At 40.7% G+C, this 21,493-nt stretch overlaps 3 protein-coding genes across 3 annotated transcripts; all 3 read left to right on the top strand.

Moving 5' to 3' along the window:
• The first annotated feature begins 884 nt into the window (after positions 1–884).
• On the top strand, positions 885–7,029 carry atp6v0ca (ATPase H+ transporting V0 subunit ca). Its single transcript, XM_031732631.2, has 3 exons — positions 885–1,362; positions 4,340–4,523; positions 5,873–7,029. Exons 1-3 carry the CDS (start codon positions 1,287–1,289, stop codon positions 6,075–6,077), a joined length of 465 nt encoding a protein of 154 aa, XP_031588491.1. The 5' UTR covers positions 885–1,286; the 3' UTR covers positions 6,078–7,029.
• A 1,640-nt stretch (positions 7,030–8,669) lies between these two features.
• spsb3a (splA/ryanodine receptor domain and SOCS box containing 3a) lies at positions 8,670–12,874 on the top strand. Its single transcript, XM_031732632.2, has 7 exons — positions 8,670–8,982; positions 9,727–9,939; positions 10,222–10,405; positions 10,489–10,676; positions 10,775–10,877; positions 10,969–11,094; positions 11,668–12,874. Exons 2-7 carry the CDS (start codon positions 9,814–9,816, stop codon positions 12,063–12,065), a joined length of 1,125 nt encoding a protein of 374 aa, XP_031588492.1. The 5' UTR covers positions 8,670–8,982; positions 9,727–9,813; the 3' UTR covers positions 12,066–12,874.
• Positions 12,875–17,387: 4,513 nt separating this feature from the next.
• mrps34 (mitochondrial ribosomal protein S34) lies at positions 17,388–18,941 on the top strand. Its single transcript, XM_031732680.2, has 4 exons — positions 17,388–17,546; positions 17,788–18,155; positions 18,246–18,288; positions 18,465–18,941. Exons 2-4 carry the CDS (start codon positions 17,838–17,840, stop codon positions 18,761–18,763), a joined length of 660 nt encoding a protein of 219 aa, XP_031588540.1. The 5' UTR covers positions 17,388–17,546; positions 17,788–17,837; the 3' UTR covers positions 18,764–18,941.
• Positions 18,942–21,493: the final 2,552 nt, after the last annotated feature.

The raw sequence follows: 21,493 nt of genomic DNA, 5'->3' as shown, positions 1-21,493 counted from the left end.
ACGAATGTGTTTTTACTTAAAAAAAAACAAAAAAACAAAACAAAAACAAAAGTTAAACCAAAAGTGTCAGAAGAAAATTTTAATGCCTGGCTTTCAAGAGACTGAAATTCATGTGGATTTAAACTGAGCTTCAAATATGTGAACATTAACTAGTGATCGACACAGATTCATCTCTGAGCCTTCAGTGGAATACAGCAGTAAAATCAGTAAAACAAGCTACTGCGATTAAGCTGATTTGATTTGGCTTAAACTTTATTATTCATCCTAGTAACAAAAGTAGCAAAATATTCTGCAAAACAATCTCTCTTTAATTACAGCAAACATACACTTAATTACGATCTGATCAAATTTAAAGATGACTAAAATCAAAGTTTAAGCAAGTCTAAATTTTGGGGTGGAAGAGCCCTTTAGCTGACACCAGAAACACCCATTTTCATGTTGGTGTCACCTTGAAATGACGACTCGGGGTGCATCTTTAGGCTTTGCTCAGTTTCTTGAGTAGTTATTTGATATTTGGTCTCCTAAAGAGTTTCTTCTCTTATTTTAAGTCCGAATTTCCCCGAAAGGTATTGCCCTGCAGAAAACAGCACACCACAGACATGCCCTGTAGGCTCCTGTGCTGGAGGGTGGATGGATGGCTGAATGCTTAATATGGACTCAGGGTTGCTGTGTTTTCTCGCTGTGTCTACATTAAACTGTTTATTTGTTGTTGTATTTTAAAATCATAGGGTGCAGACGCCGCTTATGGTGGAGTCTGCTGTTTATTTTAAACCTAATAATTAATACGCCAGCTTGCAGTGACGACTAGCGTTTCAACCGCAGTAAGTGCAGCTTGCAGCAGCAGCAGAGCGTACCATAATTCATGGACGGGGCAAAAAAACTCATAGCATGTTTTAGTAATAAATGCATTATGTGACGTACAATCAATTTGAAATTCCCTTTCAAATGCCTTTAATTTAGAAACGATATTTTAATATGTAATATGTTTCAAGATGTATGTAATAATCAGCAGTTGTAGGTTATATTAATGTCTGTTTGTGTCGAGCACCCCACTCCCTTACCCCCCGGGAAAATCCCTAAATGGAACCTTCCTGGATGGTTGGCCACGTGACTTTTTCCGTTTCGCCATTTTCCCCTCTTCTACACCGGTCCTCTTGCTGCCTGCTACGTTATCGCCCCCCTCCCAGTGTTTTAAGCTGCCCGAAAGCCCAAGGTGGGATAGGGGAAGCCCTGACGAGAAGTCCGTCTGCTCCGTAGCCGTATCGCCCTGAGGAAATAGTGCGAGAATGTCTTCTGAGGAGAGCCCCGAGTACTCGCCTTTCTTCGCCGTGATGGGTGCCTCTGCGGCCATGGTCTTCAGCGGTAACTACACCAGCTTCTTCATCTTGGCATCCTCGTTTTCGCTGTCATAACGCTAACGGCGGGTTAGCTCGGCCAGGTGTTGACTTCGTGGGGCGATGTTAAAGACCAACCAGCGGCGGGGTTTGTGCGGAGAGAAGCCCCGGCGCTTTCTCGGCTCGCACACCTGCCAGGGGATGCGTTGCGAAGGAGAGGCGAGGGCAAGGGGGAGGGATTCCATCGACATCAAGCTGCTGTCCTCACCTTGCTCTTGCAGGCTGCCTCCCTCTGCGTGAGCCAGGCTGTAACGATGTGTCCCGGTTGCTGCTGGTTGGTGACGCACACCCATCAACGGAGGTGGCAGCTGACCTGGTCAGGCCATCTGTAATCTGCCATAATGGGGTTATTTCACGGAAACAGGAAGGCCAGAGATCTTGATGGAGGAAACATGGCATCCTCGTTAAAGGTTGCCGAGGTTTTATTAGTTTAAATGAGCTCCTGTGTTACTGGAGAGGAGGCAGCATCGAAGGCCTAAAGATCAGCGGGAGAAATTAAAAGGGGGAAATCCACCCATTCATTTGCACCGCCTGTCGTGCAGTGTGGAGCACACCCACTGAAAGGTTCACAGTGTGCTCGTGGTGGGAGACATTTTTTGGCCAAGTTAAGCCAATCAAGTGATGGTAATTCTTGCTGATGCAAGCAACTGTGTTCGTGACAGGCCGGGCTTATTTTTGCACTGATGAAACAGCAACATATATTCAACATTAGGCCAGAAATAGCTGTAGCATTTAAACTGTGTTGTTTGGCCCTGGAAATGTTGACGCTTATATATTTAAAAAAAAATCTCACCCACCAAATAGGGTTTTCAGGACTCTGATTTTTTTACATTTTTAAATAGAGGGTGTTATGTCCTAAAATAACAGGAGAAAGGATACACCCCTGTTTTGTAAAGTAACACAGACTCTTTATCTTAATTGTATGCAAACAAATCCTGCTTATCTTCATAATCACCCCACCAAAAGGATCATTTGGAGCATGAACAGCCTTTTTTAATTCCTGATGTAAGCATTGAATTTTACATTGATATTTAGAAGGCAACAACATGAATGTGGACTGGTGAAGTTGTGGCCAACACCCAGTTGGATCAGTGTATCCTAATAAGATCTAAATTAGTTTAAAGACTTCCTCACACATTGAGGTGTGCCTGCTGCTTAAGTTGTGCATACCTGTGTGACCTTTGCTCTCCTTCAGGCTTTCATGTTTTCTGCAGGTGGCATAAAGACAATTTGGAGCAGTATGAGGAAAATTATTAATTAAATAATATTTGTTATAAATATTAGCTCTTAAACCTTTCATGCTTTTTGGCCTGCTTTTAATCACCACACGGTTTAATGAGGTTGACATCAAGTTTAATATTAACTCTTCCACAGTGACCCTTAAATTATTTAAAAGCGTGACATTTTGGGAGGAAAAAATAACCTTGGGTGTCCTCTAACTTCAGCACAAACTGTGCATTGGTTGCACTTCAGTAACCCATCATTTTATACACCACAGCATTTAGGAGCCCCTTCATACAGCTGCATTATTTGAGTTTGCTGTCACTCTCAGTAAAACTGGCCAACTTGAGATGTATGATTATTCTCCGTTTATCCAGTCCATGATTTATAGACATTAACCATTTAATGAAACCGAAGCCCCGATGTTACTTTTAAGAAAATGGTTCGCCTGTGTAGCTGAACACCCTCGTCATAGCCAACACTTCTCACAGCGAAAGGCGTGTGAATATTTTAGCTTTTGGACCCTTATGGTTTGAAAAGTTGCACAAAATGCAGACTAATAACAACTATTCCAGACTCCCAGACTACAGAGAAGTCCATTGCCTGTAAATGTGACTGCACAGCCAAGCAAGTGGGAAGTGAGGAAAGCTGTGTGTTATTGTACCATTATTATTTATTCATCCACCCCAGTGAGTGAGCCTTCTTTGTAAACATGCCGTGTTCACAGCTGCTCTCTGCTCGCAGCCAGCAAAGTCACATGTAATGATGAGGAATCGCCTGGCACCGATCTGCGCTCTCCAGGTGTTGAAGAATAGCGCCTGAATGCTCTGCATCAAAGACATTTGCAATGTGAACGCCACCGCTCTCTGGCAGAACCTCTGCCTTCTTCTGATCAGAGGGGCTGACCTGCAAGTGATCCACTCTGTATTTAATAATAATGTTCATGCAGCTGTTTAAGTGCATGTGATGGGATTGTAAAAATCATACTGAGCACAGTATAAATATACACATGAATCCCCTTTAGTTTAAAGATACAACCTACTGAAATACAGTACAGCTCTGTCACTAGTTACAGCCCATTCATCACTTCTTAATCATCACAAGTAAGCATAATTTTTAGATGATGCTGCTCACTTTTCTGATCTTCATTTGCACAGTACACATTTACTGTGAACACAGAGAGTTTTCTAATGCAAAACAAATGAAATCGCATGCAAATAGGAGACAGTGATAAAGAAGCAGAGGCAGTTTGTGATCAACAGCAGGAGGAAATGCAGATAAAATAACAGGTTGAGATTCCTGCAAATGCCTGGGTTTATTGCAGAGTTGTTGTGGACGTATAAACTGTAATATTTTGGTATGTGCAGCATTCATGGCAGTGTGACGAGCCAAGCGGGCATCAGTGAAATGCGAGGTGACAGCAGAGCGGAGGGAAAAATTGCTGGACGAGCGCCCATCGGTGGCATTATTAGTCATGAAAAGAGTCATATAAAGTACTCAAGTGGGCGGTGTTGTGTTGCGTAGCGAGACTTCACAGTCTAACAACTTATAACATTTTTCATGCAATTTTTCCGAGATGGTTTATGAGGAAAGCTAAAATGTAGGTGAAATGCAAGAAAGACCTGGCAGTCGAATTTCTCATCCTGTCTTTCAGCATCTTGCCTCAGAAGATAAAACTCTGAGCTTTGCTTCATTAACGCAGATTTATCATCTCTCTTTCTCAGCGTTAGGAGCAGCATATGGGACGGCAAAGAGCGGCACAGGCATCGCTGCCATGTCTGTGATGCGGCCAGAGCTCATCATGAAGTCCATCATCCCTGTGGTCATGGCAGGTATCATCGCCATCTACGGGCTGGTGGTGGCTGTGCTGATAGCAAACAACATATCTGAGAGAGTCTCTCTTTACAAGTAAGATAAACTTCTCATACAAAGGAGCTTTGTTTGTTTGTCATATAGTGATGTTACAGTAAAATAGCAATCTCAATTTCATTGTCTGTGTCTGACGTGTTATTCAAGATCATGTTGAGTCGGGTTTCTATAGTTATTGTTTACATACACAACTTAATTTTAAGCAACACAAAAACAAAGATTTAAGCTCACAAACAGGCTAAAAATGATCAGATTATAGCAACATTTTAAAAAGAGCAATCATCTCTGGCCTTTGAGCTCTATTATAATCTCTGCCATCTCCTTAAAGAAATAAACCTGTTGGACCTGAGCTTACTGTTTAACCTCCTTCATGGTCCACTTGTTTCATCTGGCTCTTCGTTGTTTTGCTGGGCAGGTCTCAGTCAGTTAACATGAATTGTTTCCCGGTGGCAGTTTTGTGATATAGCTGAGACCCAACAGCACAGTGTTTGTGGGCAGGAAAACCAAACTAGCGTTGTGCTGTCAAGGTGTACTATTTCACTGTAAACACAGCGCCATGCTCGTAAACAGGTGTTCACTTTGCTGTATGAAAGCACTTTAAATGGTCTTCTGACATTATTTATGTAGCAGCCCTGATGAGCACGTTTCTCTGGGGAGACCAGCCAGGGTTGAATTTTATTTGTTCCGGTTGTTTTTAAAAACTATGTGGGCATGCATATTAACCACTAGGCGAGTCCTTAACATGTCACTTTCTGTAAAGACTTGAGCAATTTGATCTAGTCCAGTTATTATTAATAATGCATAAAGAGATTGCAGATTTGAAACTGGGCTTGTTCTTTTCAGAATTCAGCACTTTTATTCAGACCTTTTGGATAGAATTGCTAAAAAAGCAGTAAATACAACAACACAAACATGTAGAGTGAAACTGCTGATCTCTGCACACTGCTTCCTATTTTTTCATGCAAGTTTAGAAGGAGGAACAAGAGAGAGGAGCGAACATAGCACGCCACAGTTTTATAAACAAAATTTTGTGCTCACGCACACTTAACGCAACACATGCTCACACTAGATGAGGACGTTTCAGTGCACAATTTGATGATACATATAAAACTCAGAGTATTTCCAACCTATGGACAAAAAAGATGTTTCAGTTCAATTCTATAGCACCAAATCACAAAACAGTCGCCTCAAGGCCCTTTATATTCTAAGGTGAAGACCCTACAATAATACAGAGAAAACCCCAACAATCAAACAACTGCCATGAGCAAGCACTGGGCAACAGAGGGAAGGGGAAAAATTCTCTTTTAACAGGAAGAAACCTGTGGCAGAACCAGGCTGTGAATGCTCCCAACTTCACAAAAGTATTTTCTACTGCTTCTCTTCAACAGGAGTTTCCTGCATCTCGGTGCCGGTCTGAGCGTGGGCCTGAGCGGCCTGGCGGCCGGGTTCGCCATCGGCATCGTGGGTGACGCCGGCGTGAGAGGGACCGCTCAGCAGCCTCGGCTGTTCGTGGGCATGATCCTGATCCTGATCTTCGCCGAGGTGCTGGGTCTTTACGGCCTCATCGTGGCCCTCATCCTATCTACAAAATAAGTGTCTCCATCATGCCACCATCTCATTCATTCCACATCAGAGCAGCAAGAACAAATAGGAGATTTTCACCTACTTCCATTACACCCGGTGGGTCTGACAGGACGGGATGGCGACAGAAACACATTCGACTTTGACAGCTCTGTCCTCAGATAGGTGTCTATCCATATTGTTTAAAGCCATCCAGTTGTGTCAGGTCTTGTGCGTACAGAACGGGCATGAACATGTACTGTGTGTTGTGGGATGATGTGTGGACAGTCTGCCTGATTTATTGTCTGATCTTAAACTGTACAGTGATCCAGAGCCCCCCTGCCCCCCAGTAAATGTAGTAACCAGTCTGTGCTGTGAGTGTGAGTATCAACGTTTACCCCCCTCTGCCCATTCCCCTCCTTTGGTTTATTTATGTATTTATTTATTTATTTATTTATTTGTTTGTTTTTTGTTGGTGGTTTATATTGTCAACCTCTGTTTAAGACTGCTGAAGATATCGTGAACACTAGTATTTTATTTTTTTCATGTTCTTTTCTGGGACCATTTTTGAAACTTATTTTTTTTCACTATTTATGGACAGCTATAAAGATTTTGAAGCTATCTAAATGGAGTACTGTTTATTGAATACCCTATATACATAAAAACATATATAAATTATCTGTGTATAGTTAGATTAATTGCACTGTGGGTAATTGTTATAAGTGCTTGGAATTCCTCTGGATGTAGTGTGAATATTAATGGAGGATGTCCACATGTTCATATGGAGTTGACAGTGTGTGCGTGAATGATTTGAGTGCATAATGTATGCAAGTGGATTTATGTTTAATATGACCTCCTCAGACACTTGTATCGTTTACCTGTAGTGCTGCTGTCTTGATTTGTTTGTTTTATTTTGTTGAAGGTGAGAGCTCACTGTTCAGCCATGCCTGTCAGATTTCCAAATAAAACTCAACCTCCTCCAGAATCTCACTGTCCAGTATTTATTTTTAAAGTATATCTGTTAATGAAATGACCAAACACTGCAAAAGGAAAGCAGACAGCAGATATCTGGCCAATATGTTGGGTATTTTTAACCCATAAGTTCATGGATTGAAAGTCTTCCAAACAGGTTAAATGAACAGTCCTGACCCCAAAAAAGTTTCAGCTACAAGTTCTCATAAAATCTGAATGCTGCAGAAACTTTATTTACTTTTAGTCTTGACAGAGAATGGCCGGCAGCTGTCTGGTTAAAAACATTACCTGGTTTCGTGAGTCTTGACATTCAGATGGTGATATCAGAATTTGGCATAAATAACATGAAAGCAGATCCATCCGGCATTGTATCAACAATTCAGGCTGCTGCTGGTGGTGTAATGGTGTGGGCGATATTTTATTGGCACACTTTAGGTCTTTCGGTACCAACTGAACATCATGTAAAACGCCTACCTGAGCACTGTTGCTGGCCAGGTTCATCCCTGCATGACCACCGTGTACCCATCTTCTGACTCCAGCAGGATGTTATGTCACAAAGCTCAAATCATCAGAAACTGTTTTGTTTTTTCAAACAAGATACTGAATTAATTATACTCAAATGAACTCCACAGTCACCTCAATCATATAGAGCACCTTTTGGGATGTGGTGGAATAGAAGATTCACATCATGGATGTGCAGCCAACAAATCTGCAAACAACTCTGTGACATTGTCAAGTCAATATGGGATATATGGAGGACTGTTGACAAAGTCTATGCCATGAAGAATTAAGTCTGTTCTGCAGGTGAAAGGGGGTTTCTAATAAAGTGTCCAGTGAGGCTGTGTTTCTGCAAAAGCTAGGGTCTGAGGCTGACTTAACCACTCAGTTTCCAATAATTTTATACCCTTGGCTCTGTGTGATGTCAGGAACAGTATTCTTGAATATAGCCCCACTCACCTACTCTGCAAACCTTGTGTTTATGAGGGGCAGCCAATAAGAAGAAAGCAAGCTTAAAGGAAGCTGGAACGGTGGATTAGCTTAGCAGCTGAACTGAGACCCAACATTAAATAAATAAGGATTATTTTCAACTTCTATCATGCAACACTAATTTAGTGAAGTCCAAGAATAAATAGTGATCCTAATATTGACTGTATCAATACCAACACTGGAATTGGTATTGGATCGATACTAGCGGATTAGATCAATAGTTTGTTTCTATCCTCTAAGTTCAGTATGTAGCACACACCTCAAACATGCACCATGAAAAATGTCAGGGCCTTTTTGTATTGAGTGTCATGTCTATTTCATTTATAACCTATAAACTCCATTAACAGAAGCTGACCCAGAGTCCTTTAAGCAGGCACATTTACACTCTGGCTCTCCAAAAAACCCAGTTTCAAAATATATGAAAACCTGAAAGGTGTGTTTTGTTGTGTCAAATAAGTAAGTAAGTTGTGGAAAGTAAAAAATAACAGTGATTTATTGTTCAAAATTAGCAAATTAATGATAATTCATCTCATAAATCATGACATAATGTTCTCACCATCAGCTGGCTTTATAGCTTAAAAGTATCGGTATCGTTATTGGTATCGGCAATAGTGGCCTGCTATTTACTTCGTATCGGATCGATACCAAAATTTTCGGTATTTTACCATGTTAATGCCTTAAAGGTTCTCCACCGCAGGGGATACTTGTTTTTACGGCTGAGTATAACAGGTTCAGTCACTGCTGGCTGCAGAGATGATGACAGGAGTCTGTGATGAGCGCAGAAAACTTCCTGCGCCGCAGCTCCTCCTCAGTCTGCCTGTTATTGTTTACGGTCGCACTCATGAAAAGTAGGTCATGGAAAACAGAAGCCCGGCGAGCTGTCTTGCCTGAAGTATCTTGTAATACAGGACACTCAAGGGACGACGTCTTTGCGGGTTTGGCGGTTTTTATGTAGAAACTGAATGTGACCAACAAACAGGTAATAAGAACGTCTCGCTTTTATTTTTCAGCAATGCTAGCAGCGGGTAGCTAACGAAAGCTAAATAGCTAGCCTAAAACAGGTTTCAGTCATTTCTTGATGCATGTCATCAGATAAATTGCGACCTTACGTGCCTTAGATGTATTTACCGTGTTGCAATGTAAATACGTATCAATAATCACCAGTAAAATGCTTCTGACCTTGTTATTACCAGCTAACGTGTTGATACATACGCGGCTCTGCTGGCTAGCCAGGTAGCTAGCTTTAGCCGTTTGTGTTAGTTTTAAAAAATGCTATTTGTGAAAAGTAGTTTCCTACCTAATCAAGGGGGTAATAATTTTTACTTGTGATATAATTGATTTGTGGACAAAGTTAGCTTTATGCTATGTTGATATGGTGATATGTGTAAGCGTGAGCCGATACAGAGGGGAGGTTTCAGTGGGATACGGCTAAATGCTGCCCTGAAAATGCTTTCTAAAATGTCTTAAATAACATAGATTAAACATGAGATTAGAGATGGGGTTGCAGGATTTATTTAAAATAAAGCACTATAAATGCGTGGTGTAGGAAATGTTGCCATACAGACAAGCCAGGATTTATGAATAATACACATTATACGTCACACGGGGTCTGCAGACAGATGCACGACTTTGTCTTTCAGTACTAAAAGCAGCTCAGTTTATGTGAGTTTTTGTTGTTGTTGGTTTTTTCCCGTGATAATCACATTGCATTGTTGTCATTCAGCTGCTGTACTGATGCCGTTCTTCCAACATCTGGACTAAACCTCAGCAGACTGGCAGGTTCTTCCTACAGTGAGACTCTGTTGCTGCCATGTCCAGGAGAAGCAGGAACAGTCGTGCATGGAGATATGTGTGGGGAGGCATACGGAGGGATGCTGATGCCCGGGCCCTTGTGTTGGCTTCTGAGAGTGAAGAATGGAACTATGATCGCCTTGAGGTAAATAAGGAAGATGTGGATCCCCACCAGACAGAAAGCATCTAACTTGGATTTGGGCGTTATGAGCTGTGTGCATTTGTTGATATCATTGTGTGATGCTTAAAGCTTGAGGGTCAGTTGTTTCAATGCGGAAAGGATAGTGAAGGAAAGCATTGTTTGCCTCCTGCAATGCAGCATCCCCATTTAGCATTTTTCGAGGGCTGACAGCAAAGTCTGTGCATAAATAACACTGCAGACAGTTCATTTTGCTCTTTTTATTTCTTTGTTGTTGTTGCTCCGAAGTACGCAAGTGATTCAGACTCTGAGGGAGACTTTTCAGCAGTGATGGTCCCACCAGTCCCCAGCGCAGTACCCGTCACCGGAGAGTCCTACTGCGGTTGTGATTCCCAGGCAGAGACCAGCTACAACCCTCGTCTGCGAGGCTTTCTCCAGGTTAAAGACTGCCACTGTGGAGAGGATGACCAAGGTACATGACAGCCGGGGCAGGGCACAGTACATCATCTTTTGTTATGCTCATTAATATTTGATAAATGACTCGTTATGTTTTAGATTTTGATTGGGTTTGGGATGCCAACAGCCGATCAACAGCAACATTACTGAGCTGCGAAAATCGCAAAGTGAACTTCCACTCTGAATACAGCTGTGGTACAGCTGCAATCCGCGGCTCCAAGGAGCTCGCAGACGGGCAGCACTTCTGGGAAATTAAGATGACGTCCCCAGTGTACGGAACAGATATGGTAAAGCTCGACTTCTTATTTTCCTTAGTCACCAAAAATTGTCCTAGAAGCAGAACAAATGTGTATTTGTGCCTAAATGTTTATTTATTTCTGCACAGATGGTTGGTATCGGTACATCTGATGTCAATCTGGACAAATACAGACATACCTTCTGCAGCCTGCTGGGAAAAGATGCAGACAGCTGGGGGCTTTCTTACACTGGTAACTTAAACACAAGTGCCCCTGATGTATTGATAGTTGCTCAAAAGGGGTTTTATATGTTAAAAAATCATTGGTTTTGTTCATTTTCCAGGCTTGTTGCATCATAAAGGAGACAAAATGAACTTCTCCTCACGTTTTGGTCAAGGTTCCATCATTGGAGTTCATCTGGACACGTGGCACGGCACACTTACTTTCTTCAAAAATCGAAAGTGCATAGGTTTGTGGACAGTTTTTCTACTGATTAGATTACATAAATACTAATTTATTTCTGATGTGTCCCTGGTCACACAGGCCTACAAAATGAGCAGCAACCAGCTTGGAACCACAAACATCCTTGCGATTGCTTTATTTGATAGCAGTTTGATTCCTTTGTCTGTAGTTTGCACAGAAGATGCAGATTTATCTGCAAAAACTCACCAACTACTCTCCAAGAGGTAGTGAAAGTGTAAAAAGTTGGAAATGCTAGAAACCAAAGCAATTACAAGGAGGTTTTTTGTGACCAATCTTTGCAGCCAGTTTCACCTAGCAACTGGTGGCAACCTCCAGCAACCACTATAAGTTCACAAGCCTTTTTCCATTTTAACTGCAGGTTCCCAGTGTGTTTTGGACCAGTTTGTAAGCCTGTGTGACTCAGCCCTAATAGGTCAACTATATGCAAAGGCAAAGGAGTTTTTGTAATCATAAGAAACAGATGCTGTTTAGTGGAGACCTTCTGCTATCTTACAAAAATGTGAACCGCAGTGTGCTCCTGAAACTCAATAATACAGATTTCTCACCTGTCTTGATCCAGGAGTTGCTGCTACAGAGCTGCAGAATAAGAGGTTTTATCCAATGGCGTGCTCCACAGCGGCGAAGAGCAGCATGAAGGTCATCAGATCCTGCTCTGCACCCACCTCCCTGCTGTACCTGTGCTGTGCTCGTCTTCGCCAGCTGGTGCCAGACTGTATAGACATCCTAGATGTGTTGCCCCTACCACCTGGCCTGCGTCATTTGCTCCACAACAAACTGGGTTGGGTGCTCAGTCTTACCGGTAACTGCGGCACAATGGAAGAAACCCCAGATGGCGCTGAGCAGTCCTCCAGTTTGCCGGTCCCCGCTTTGGCAGGACCGTCCTCCTCCGAGAGCGACTCAGAGGGTTGTTCGTCCGATCCGGAGGCCTGTCAGAGGAAGAGATGCCGCTGGACATGACTGGGCGACTCGATCCTACCTCCCCTTAAACACTGGCAGACATTAGTGTCCTTTGGCATCTGATGTAGTGTTACTGAACTGCCTCAAGCTTTCTTTATTAGTGGCGTCTGGAGAAAGTAACGAGGGCGGTCGAGCGGAGGGAGCGAAACGTCGGTGGAAAACTGTGATCTTCTGTCATGCCATTCTTCATGCTCATCACATGTCGAGTATCAAAGCCAGCTTCAGTAAAAGGTGAAAATATACCATGTTATTTTGTTATGGGTGGATGTGGTGGTCATCAAAATGGGGAGGGTTAAAAAAACAGATACTGTATAGAAATTTTCTGTATTTTCATCGCGTATCTTGCATTTAATGTATGTTTTTCTCACTTTAAATGTTATCAGTGAGTTATCAGAGGACTTTGTTACATGTATCAGTGGCATCTGCAAGTTTCTCCTCTGTTGCTCAGAATCAGCTGATATTCTATATTATGTAACTACTGTTCGCTCCTTAAATGCTAAAAGTTAACGGTAAATGAACCTGAGTGCACTTTGCAGCTTTTAGCCTTAAAAAAGAGAGCGATAACCTTTGAGCAAGGCATGCACCTCTCACGACACATCAGATAAGCGTTATTTCTTGAAAAATATCTGTTATATGTTACATTCATGGAGACATCATCCATCTAGCTTCCAGCCTTTTTTTTCCGTCTATAAAGCTGTGTGCATTATTTAGTGTAGCCTTTTAATGCTGATATTTTAACATTTTCATTGCTGTTACTTTTTTATGTTTTAAAAGTTTCTTTAACAGACAGTAGATTCATCATCAAGCTATTATTTTGGTATGTCTCTGTTTGTTCTAGTGCTGGGCGATATGGAAAAAATATTTATCACGATATGAATTATTTTATATCACCATAACGATATATATCACGATATACCACCTGACCTGTGGTCATCTGGAAAGTATGCAGTCTGTAAACAGCGAGTGGAGAGGGTGCAGTCTTTGTTTTGAGTTACCGTAAAGCATGTCGCAAATCCGGGTGCACGTAAAGCAGCACCATGTCGCAAAACCACAAGACGGAGTTTCTTTGCGAAAAATATCATTTTTTTATACTTTTAACTTTATGCAAGAGAAAATAGAGCCAGAGCTTATCTTTACATTTTACATGCTGTAGTGCCATTTGTGGGAGCATTTCAAGTTGCTATACATCAATACAACCGTTATAGCCCAAATTTTAATAATATGTATGCATTAAGTCCATAGTAACTACATAAATTGCAAAAAAGTGCAATAAACTACAAAAAAATTGAAAATCGTTATTGGGTTGTTTTTTTTTACATACATTTCCAGTTAGAGAAATTTAAGAGGCTTATACCTCAAAACTGTAAATACAAAAAAGTTGCACAAAATAGTTTCCAACCACGATAAATTTATTTTGAGTGTCTCCATAGTTCTATTTTTGAGATACACTAATTTTTATATACTACAGGAAAAATGAAAATAAATATTATAATGCAAATTTGCAAAAAACCAGCATGTGAATCAAAATAAACTATTTCCAACAGTGTAATTTGACTTCTAAGCGTCCCAGAAACGATACAGAAAAGCATAAAGTCAAACATGACTTTTAAAAACACCAACATAGGCTTTGAAGGTAAAAAACTACATTTTGCGCGAAAATGACGCCACTTCCGGTTTCGGACAGGTAATGGCGGACATGCGATAGTTCGTGCTGACTTATATTCCAAGTAGGAAGTGTTATGAACAGCTGATCCGATCGGCAAAGCGTGCTTCTGGAATATTATGTTTTTGTTGCTGCAAGCCTGGAATATTATGTTTTTGTTGCTGGAAGTGCTTTTTATGCAATTTTTGCAAAGCTATATGTGGAAGGAAACCGTGACCTAGGGCGAGCTAATGGAATAAGATGTAAGTACAACTCCTACGGTTTTATATGCAAAAAAAATTATTGCGCTACCTTACGTTGTTCCAGTTCTACAGGGATTTAAAAATAGTTAGGCAAAACGGAGTGTGCCTGCTCCGACCGGTTGTAAAGGGTTAATGATATATTTTATGTAATAATTTATAAAATTAGGGTTAGAAACGATAGAAGACAAATGGCACGACAGACACTTTTCTATCGTCCACACGATATATATCGTCATATCGCCCAGCACTAGTTCAGCTTTTTTTCTTTCTCAAAAGTCTTTCTCAAAGCAGCTTTTCTGGCCCCGAATTCAGTTCAAGCTCTGTGTTGTAAATCCTCTCTAGTGCAGTGGATGAGCAGAAAATAGTAAATTGTGTACAGAAAGATATCCATCCTCCTGCTGTGTAATCCGCTCCCACACTATGTGTTTAGTATGAATACGGTTCATTTTGTCCAAATATGGTTTTATATGGCTAAAGGTGTCATCATTGTGACAGACTCGGTGTTGCTACTGCTACAATGACCATTGAGACTGAGACCAGTCAGGTCGAGGAGTCTGTGAAAAAGATTGTTTTGCCTCTGTTCACCACCACAGTGGATCTGAAGTGAAGCAGTCAAGCTGTGACTAAAGTGTAGACCTATCAAGAGGCCTAACATCCTTTTTTCTCTCATTCTCAATGGCTTAAAAGTAACACGGATGGGCCTGAGATGTCCTCGCGTACATCTTATTTTCCACTCAGGCAGTGGACGGAGGCAACATCACCTAAACTGCATCACTGCCCAAAAACCTGAGCCATATTTTGATTGATTCAACGATTATTGGGACATTATACCTTTTAGAAAATGTTATATTTCAATAATCTCCTGGGACCATGGTAAAAAAAAGATGGACATAGCTACCGTGACGACACCAAGAATTTCTGCTGTTGGCGTCTTGGCATTTTGGTATCCAGTGCAATGAGAAGGAGGCGGAGTTGACTATTAAACCGCATGCTCATTGGCTACCAGTGAGCATGTCCTGGATAATCCTCCTTTCCAACATATGCAATGCTTAACAAATTTACCAGACCACCAGTCATAAAAAAGTCAACCTTAATATTCAACCACTAAAACTAAATAACTGTAATTTGGCATATTTTTTTCAGATTTTTTAAAAATAAAACAGAATATTTTTAAAAAATCAAATCATTAGGATTTTGGTAATTCTGAGTACTGATAATTTAGGGCAGCTGTGGCGTAAACCTTTCACTGGGCAGTGATTTGAGAAATTTGCTAAGCACTGTGGAAGGAGTCAAATTTACAAAATAGATTTAATGCTCTTTAGAACATTAAATCTATTGCAGCGCAGCGATTACAGATCTTCCAGCAGGGGGGGCATTTCCCCAGAGATTACTATGGGACCAGAAGTCTTTTAGGAACCACAGGTATCGCCCCCTGGTGGCTTCTGTTTTCAGACCTGAGACACTTAGTCCGTCTTTTATACTGTTGATGGCTGGGGCATACCATAAAAGTGTAAAGATGCATGCTGCAGCCATGTTTTGCAGCCTGCCCTAATATATACAAACACTTTTTGTATATAAATGTTTTTCAGTACAGAGAAGCTCAGAGTACTTGATGGGTATTTGAGTGTTCATGAATGACAGCCTGGGGTACGGTGAGACATGTGGGGCAGATATGTAAATAGATTCTCTGTAGTCGCAAACCATAATAATGAAACAGTGTTTTGCCCAGAGGTCAGACACCCGTTTCTGATGTCCTCAAAGTTCTTGGTTTCAGTACACTGATACAAATACCTAAGGTACTATGCAACACAAGCATTCTCTGAGGCAGTGGGTGAGGTTAGGGAGTCATTATGGAGCAGCAGGGATAGTACCAGAGGACCATGCTCATCACTCACGAGCCACAGATCATCTAGTTGAGTAAAATCTTTCAGCTGCCTCGTCCCCCATATAGAATAATGTAACCACCGGGAAGTTAATTGTGGTCCAGCAGATGAATTTGTCTTCACATCGATGCATCAAAGCACTTTTTTCTTACTGTTTTACTGTAAATTCTAAGTGTTTCTTCTATACTGTGTCATATTATTAATACTGTATGTGAGGGCCTTCACTTGCCTTTCTCTGTATCAGCATGATTTTCAGCTGAAAATAAAATGAATGCTAAATATGCAGCATGGGCTCCATTTGTTCATTTAGTAGCAACAAATTCGTTTTTTGCTGGTCAACTGGGCGCTTGTTAAAGAGGTCGGGTTTTTGTTGTGAATGTTTCTGCAGCTGACAGTGACTCATTGCTGTTTGTGTCTCATTTCTCACAGCACACTCATCTTCCCCATCCTCCTGTGTGCACTTTAGGTGCTTTAGTAATGAAGATAAATCCTTTGTTTACTGTCTGGTGTTAATCTGCACTCACAGACACTTTGTTAGGTACACCTTAGTGCTCCTGAGTTGGGCCCCCTTTTGCCCTTTAGAACTACTTATTGTGGCGTAGATTCAACATTTAACATCCTAAAGGTGCACTGTGGTGACTGGAGAAATCTCAGCAGATGAGCATTTTCTGAAATGCTCAAAGCTGCCCCTCTGACACCAAGAACCAAAGTTCAAAGTCACTTAAATCACCTTTCTTGATGCTCACTTTAAACTTGAGCAGGTCTTCTAGACTCTGTCTACATGCCTAAATGCATTTGGGTTGCTGCCATGTGTTTGGCTGACTAGATATTGTTGAACAGGTTTAACAGGTGTACCTAACAAAGTGGCTGTTGAGTGTGTAACAATCCAGGTTTTCATAGATGTCTGACTTCACAGGCAGTCAGACAAAATTCTTAATAAAATATAAATTAAATTTTCTTCTGTTTGGAATCATCAACACAGCAATCCAGAAAAAAAGAATATTGATTATTAAATGCATATTAAAGAAAGCTTAACAATTAATATTACATATAGTTGAAAAGAAGTTTCTTTTCTTTTGGGGGGTTTCATTTTGAAAATGACTCACAAAAAATGTTTTCACCTGTCATTCATTTCAGCTGCCTGGAAGTTTCCTTTGCATTTGGTTTAAGGAAAAGGACATACAGCAAGCAAAATAGGACTAACTAAGACAGACGGGCTAGTGGCTCTTGTGGTCCTCCATAGAGGGTGAATAAACGGTGAATTATTGAGATAGGAAGGAATATTTATTTATAAATAATATTTATAACAAATAAATTAATACATAAAGTTACTGAAATTGAACGGATTTGTTTGGAAACTGACGACAAGAGGAACCGTAAACCCACTGCATCTTAAAAACACATTAATTGGTGGTTTTGCATTTAAAATACTTTGTATTTACTGTGTTCGTGTGTGATTGCCTGGCATACGTTTTACTGGCTAATCTAAGCTCTCTTATGAAATGATAATTTTTCATTTCTTAATTTTTTTAAAATTGTTTTTTATGAAGACGGAACTTCTCCTTACACGGAACAAAAGCACGCTGGCTGTTCCCACGGAGCATTTTATGCCCGGACCAAGTGAGCGTCGGAAGCTCTGCACCTTGCTTGCGGAGGTCAAGTAGCGGCAGTTCTCTTTCTGGGGAGTTTTCAGGTATTTAATGTAGACATTTAATGATTTTAAACACTTTCGATAGTAGCTCACTGCTATGGGTCGGAACAAATGTTTGGGACGACTAATAACTGGTGTTATTTAGCACGGAGCACGGAACACCGGCCAACAGGATGCTCTCCATTTGATTGCAGTTTTATCTCGTTTCTAACACTAACACCTCAAAGACATAATTCAAGATCAGATATGACAAGATTTCTTTTTATTTTCATTTCTTTTCCAGGATAATCGCTGACCCGTGTCTATCGGAGCTGTGAGGAAGACACTGCAGTCATGGTGAAGAAGAAGAGACTTCGCCTCATCGCGGAAATGGCTCGGAAGATCAGGGCGTACAGGGAGCTCAAGTCCCGGCCCCGGGAGTCCCAGAAGTACGCCTTGGACTACGAGACAATGAAGCGGCCCTTCACGGGGAAGATGCTACCGGTATTAGCATGGCAGGATGTCCGCAGGGAGAGCCGCCTCTTCTCCCTGCTGGCCGGGATGAGGCTGTTCGGAGTGGGCCGACTCTTCACCCGCAAATCCTGGCTGGAGGACCACTCCGAGCCCAGCTACTGGCAGATCACCAAGGTCAAGGTGGACTACACATCCGAGGTGAGAGCATGGAGCCTGCACACTGTTATGCTAGATAAAAGTGAGAGTCTTGTATCTAAAGAAATGGAAACTATTCTTTGTGTTTTGTAGAACATGGATCATGGCAAAGCGTGGGGCATCCTCACTTATAAAGGTAAGATTAGTTTTATCTGTTATTAATAATAATAGCACTGTTTATGGTCATTGTAGCCTGTGTTGTCTTATTTGTTGTTACTGTAACAGTCATTTTTAATCAGTATTTTATGAATATCTGTGTTGCCTGAAATGTGTTATTTGGTAAATATTCTCCAAACAAACTATCATTTGCAGGGAAAAAGGAGAGCGAGGTCAAAGAGGTGGACAAGGTGATGTACCATGACTGGCGCCTGATTCCCAAAGACACGGAGCAGCAGTTTAAGGACTTTGAGCCTCTGCCCGAGCCGCCCGTCCGATACGTCGCCTACCCTCCCCTGCTTCGCGCAATGCTGCTGGCGCAACAGAAGAAAGTAGGAAGCAGCAGAACGGCAGAGGAGCCCATCCTGCCTTTAAAGAGGGATGTTCTACTTAACAAAGACTATTTTCACACGCAGGAACAAGAGCGACAGAGGAAAGAGGGGACCGCGGTGTAATGGTTTCACTTGAATGTTCACTAATCCTGGATATTTTTGGACTAGATCATTGTTGACAAATACTTCTCTATATGTGGCTGAATCCTCCACTCAGATTACTTCTCTGTGGGTCTGATGTAGGCCCTTGTGCGTGTGTGTTATTGTTGTATGCTGAATATTAAATTTGAGATGAAATGTAGCCCCTTTTAAGTTATTTGTTTTTTTTATGTGCAGGTAATTACAGCTGCATCACATCACAGTGCACAGTAAACTTGTAACTTTGACTTGGATATATTCTGGTTAAGATCTGAGAACTTTAAAAAAAAAAAAAAAAAGCCAAGCAGCCTTATCAGAGTATAAAGTAAACAGTAGCCTTTAGTCATTTTCTTGTATAATAATACAATTAAAATAACTGAAGGGGACATTTGCATTATGTTGCAGTTCATACAGTGTTTTTCAACATTTGACCCCAAAGCTGCATATGCTACCAAGCTAACCTACATAGTCACTTCACAAATTATGTTAAACATGGAGTCACTGGTGGTTTTTAGTATACTGCTGCCATTCTGCTGGTTTATAGCATTTCCTGTGATTTGTGTTTTAATAAGGCAAACCTTTGCCAGGATTTTAAAAGTACATTTTAATGAAAAGGATCCTAATCCAGTGTAGAGTGTCGTACCACTGGTCAGATTCAGACATATAAATAATAAATGAAGGCATCTGTTCATCAACTATCTCAACAACTATTCATCTGATCTGCTTAAAAATGTGCATATCTATTGCTGGGGACCAAGGTGAGAACAATGTGGAGATTGGGGTCAGTACAGCTCCTGGGTGTGAAAAGTCACATCAGTGTTTTACATGAGTATAATGGCCAGCTCCTCTAGTTAGAAAAACAACAATTTCAACAAAAACAGTTGAAATGTTGAGATACCTAACTCAAAATTTCAAGATAATCTGAAAATTTGAATCACAATTGTACATAATAAATTTTCCATAAGCTACCCATCTGTCATCACACCTGTTTTCAAAACATCAAGACAGACCTGTAAAAAAGCACACCTTAAAACAGGTGACGTTAAGGTGGTGTCCATCTTTTATATACAGTCTGTGTTTCTCCCTGTCATATTATCTACTGTTATTGTTATTACAAAAAGAAGGGAAAAAAGTAGCTCCCAAACAGTGTTAAACTTTTTCTTTTTAAACACAGATTTTCTAACCATCACAGTCTCATTTTGGATGCTTACATTATTTTATTTTGCACACAGAAACAAAATGATTTCACAAAAGGGCCAAAATTATTAAAAAGTAAACTTTTTTTGCTTAAAATGATAACAACACACCATTATGAATTACTGCTCCATACATAAATCATTTCTTTTTACATATCTCAAACATATTATTCTATTATCATCATATTTTCACTTCAGAATATTGCAAAAAGCTTTTATAGGTCAGCCTTCGTTAAATGTTTCTCCCTTTATTTTTGCCCATAGATTGCGACAGTTTGTGCGTCTGCATTTAAGTTGGAATGAATGTCTGACTGTGTGGCTGATTATATGTCTCTTTGTTTGAACATCTATATTCATCATGTGGTTTTTATTCAAACTGTGAAGCACTCTGTAACTCTGTGTTTTTAATAGTGTTGTACAAACAAAGTTAACATTTCCAGTTATCACAATACGTGATTGCAGTTCTTGCTGCCCAGCGTGGCACAGCCAGTTATTAGGCGCACGAGGCAACTATATTTCACACAGGGGCAGGTAGGTTTGGTTAACTTTTTTCCCTTAATAAATGATACCTTCACTTAAAAACACCATTTTGTATTTAGTCGGGTTATCTTTGGCCAATTTTAAAATTTGTTTCCTGATCTGAAACATGTGAAGTGTGACAAATATGCAAAATAAAATAAAATAAAATATTCACAGCACTGTAGGAAAAAGGGTTAAAATATACGAGATGAAGCCACCTGTCTGCCACCTACAAACTGATGCTGACATGCATTTTCTGCCACAGGATCAGAACGAATAAGTGACACCACAGTGAAAGTGAACTACTGCTCTATCTATCTATCTATCTATCTATCTATCTATCTATCTATCTATCTATCTATCTATCTATCTATCTATCTATCTATCTATCTATCTATCTATCTATCTATCTATCTATCTATCTATCTATCTATAGTTTCTGTTTGCTTTCAGCACACAGTAATGACTTCTGAATATATGAAATAAAAACACAATGTAGAAACACACATGTAATATAACCTGGAATATTCCAGCTGCACACTTCAACACAGAGCTAAAATTCATTCAACAACTGTCTTATTGTACAATCTGGGCATTTACAACACCAGTGACATAAACAGACAGAAGATTTTGTGCTGTCAGGACATCTTGCAGTTTTCTGCAATAGTTTTCTGTTATGGTGGAGCTGCGTTTCAGCCAGTGGTGTTGAAGATCTTCTGATCTATCAGTTACGTCCTCCTCAGAGCCTGGACCTCAACATCAATTTGGGATCAATCAAAGCTTGTAAAATCAAGTTTGAACTCAGGGTTATCTTTGAATTTCCACATAGTGTACAAACTTCAGCAAGGGTTTGAGCTGTCAAAAACAAAAACAAAAAATCTGTTTAGACTTGAGAAAAAGTCTCACTGACAGCTGGAGCTTTGCAAGGCTCACAGACATCTCCACTGACTGGAGCTGTGGCTGTTCCAGCTCAGGATTCACAGAGGGCCCAGCATTAACT

This window comes from Oreochromis aureus, linkage group 4 (assembly GCF_013358895.1).
Source record: "Oreochromis aureus strain Israel breed Guangdong linkage group 4, ZZ_aureus, whole genome shotgun sequence".
Taxonomy (NCBI): domain Eukaryota; kingdom Metazoa; phylum Chordata; class Actinopteri; order Cichliformes; family Cichlidae; genus Oreochromis; species Oreochromis aureus.
This window is presented reverse-complemented; position numbering and strand designations above follow the sequence as displayed.

Bases quoted from the DNA above. Each gene is read 5' to 3' on its own strand.
- atp6v0ca (XM_031732631.2), top strand. From the start codon at position 1,287: ATGTCTTCTGAGGAGAGCCCCGAGTACTCGCCTTTCTTCGCCGTGATG. The intron at 1,363-4,339 runs GTAACTACACCA...TCTCTTTCTCAG, and splicing joins TGCGGCCATGGTCTTCAGCG to CGTTAGGAGCAGCATATGGG. The intron at 4,524-5,872 runs GTAAGATAAACT...TCTCTTCAACAG, and splicing joins GAGAGAGTCTCTCTTTACAA to GAGTTTCCTGCATCTCGGTG.
- spsb3a (XM_031732632.2), top strand. From the start codon at position 9,814: ATGTCCAGGAGAAGCAGGAACAGTCGTGCATGGAGATATGTGTGGGGA. The intron at 10,677-10,774 runs GTAAAGCTCGAC...ATTTCTGCACAG, and splicing joins CAGTGTACGGAACAGATATG to ATGGTTGGTATCGGTACATC. The intron at 10,878-10,968 runs GTAACTTAAACA...TTCATTTTCCAG, and splicing joins CTGGGGGCTTTCTTACACTG to GCTTGTTGCATCATAAAGGA.
- mrps34 (XM_031732680.2), top strand. From the start codon at position 17,838: ATGGTGAAGAAGAAGAGACTTCGCCTCATCGCGGAAATGGCTCGGAAG. The intron at 18,156-18,245 runs GTGAGAGCATGG...TGTGTTTTGTAG, and splicing joins AGGTGGACTACACATCCGAG to AACATGGATCATGGCAAAGC. The intron at 18,289-18,464 runs GTAAGATTAGTT...TATCATTTGCAG, and splicing joins GGGCATCCTCACTTATAAAG to GGAAAAAGGAGAGCGAGGTC.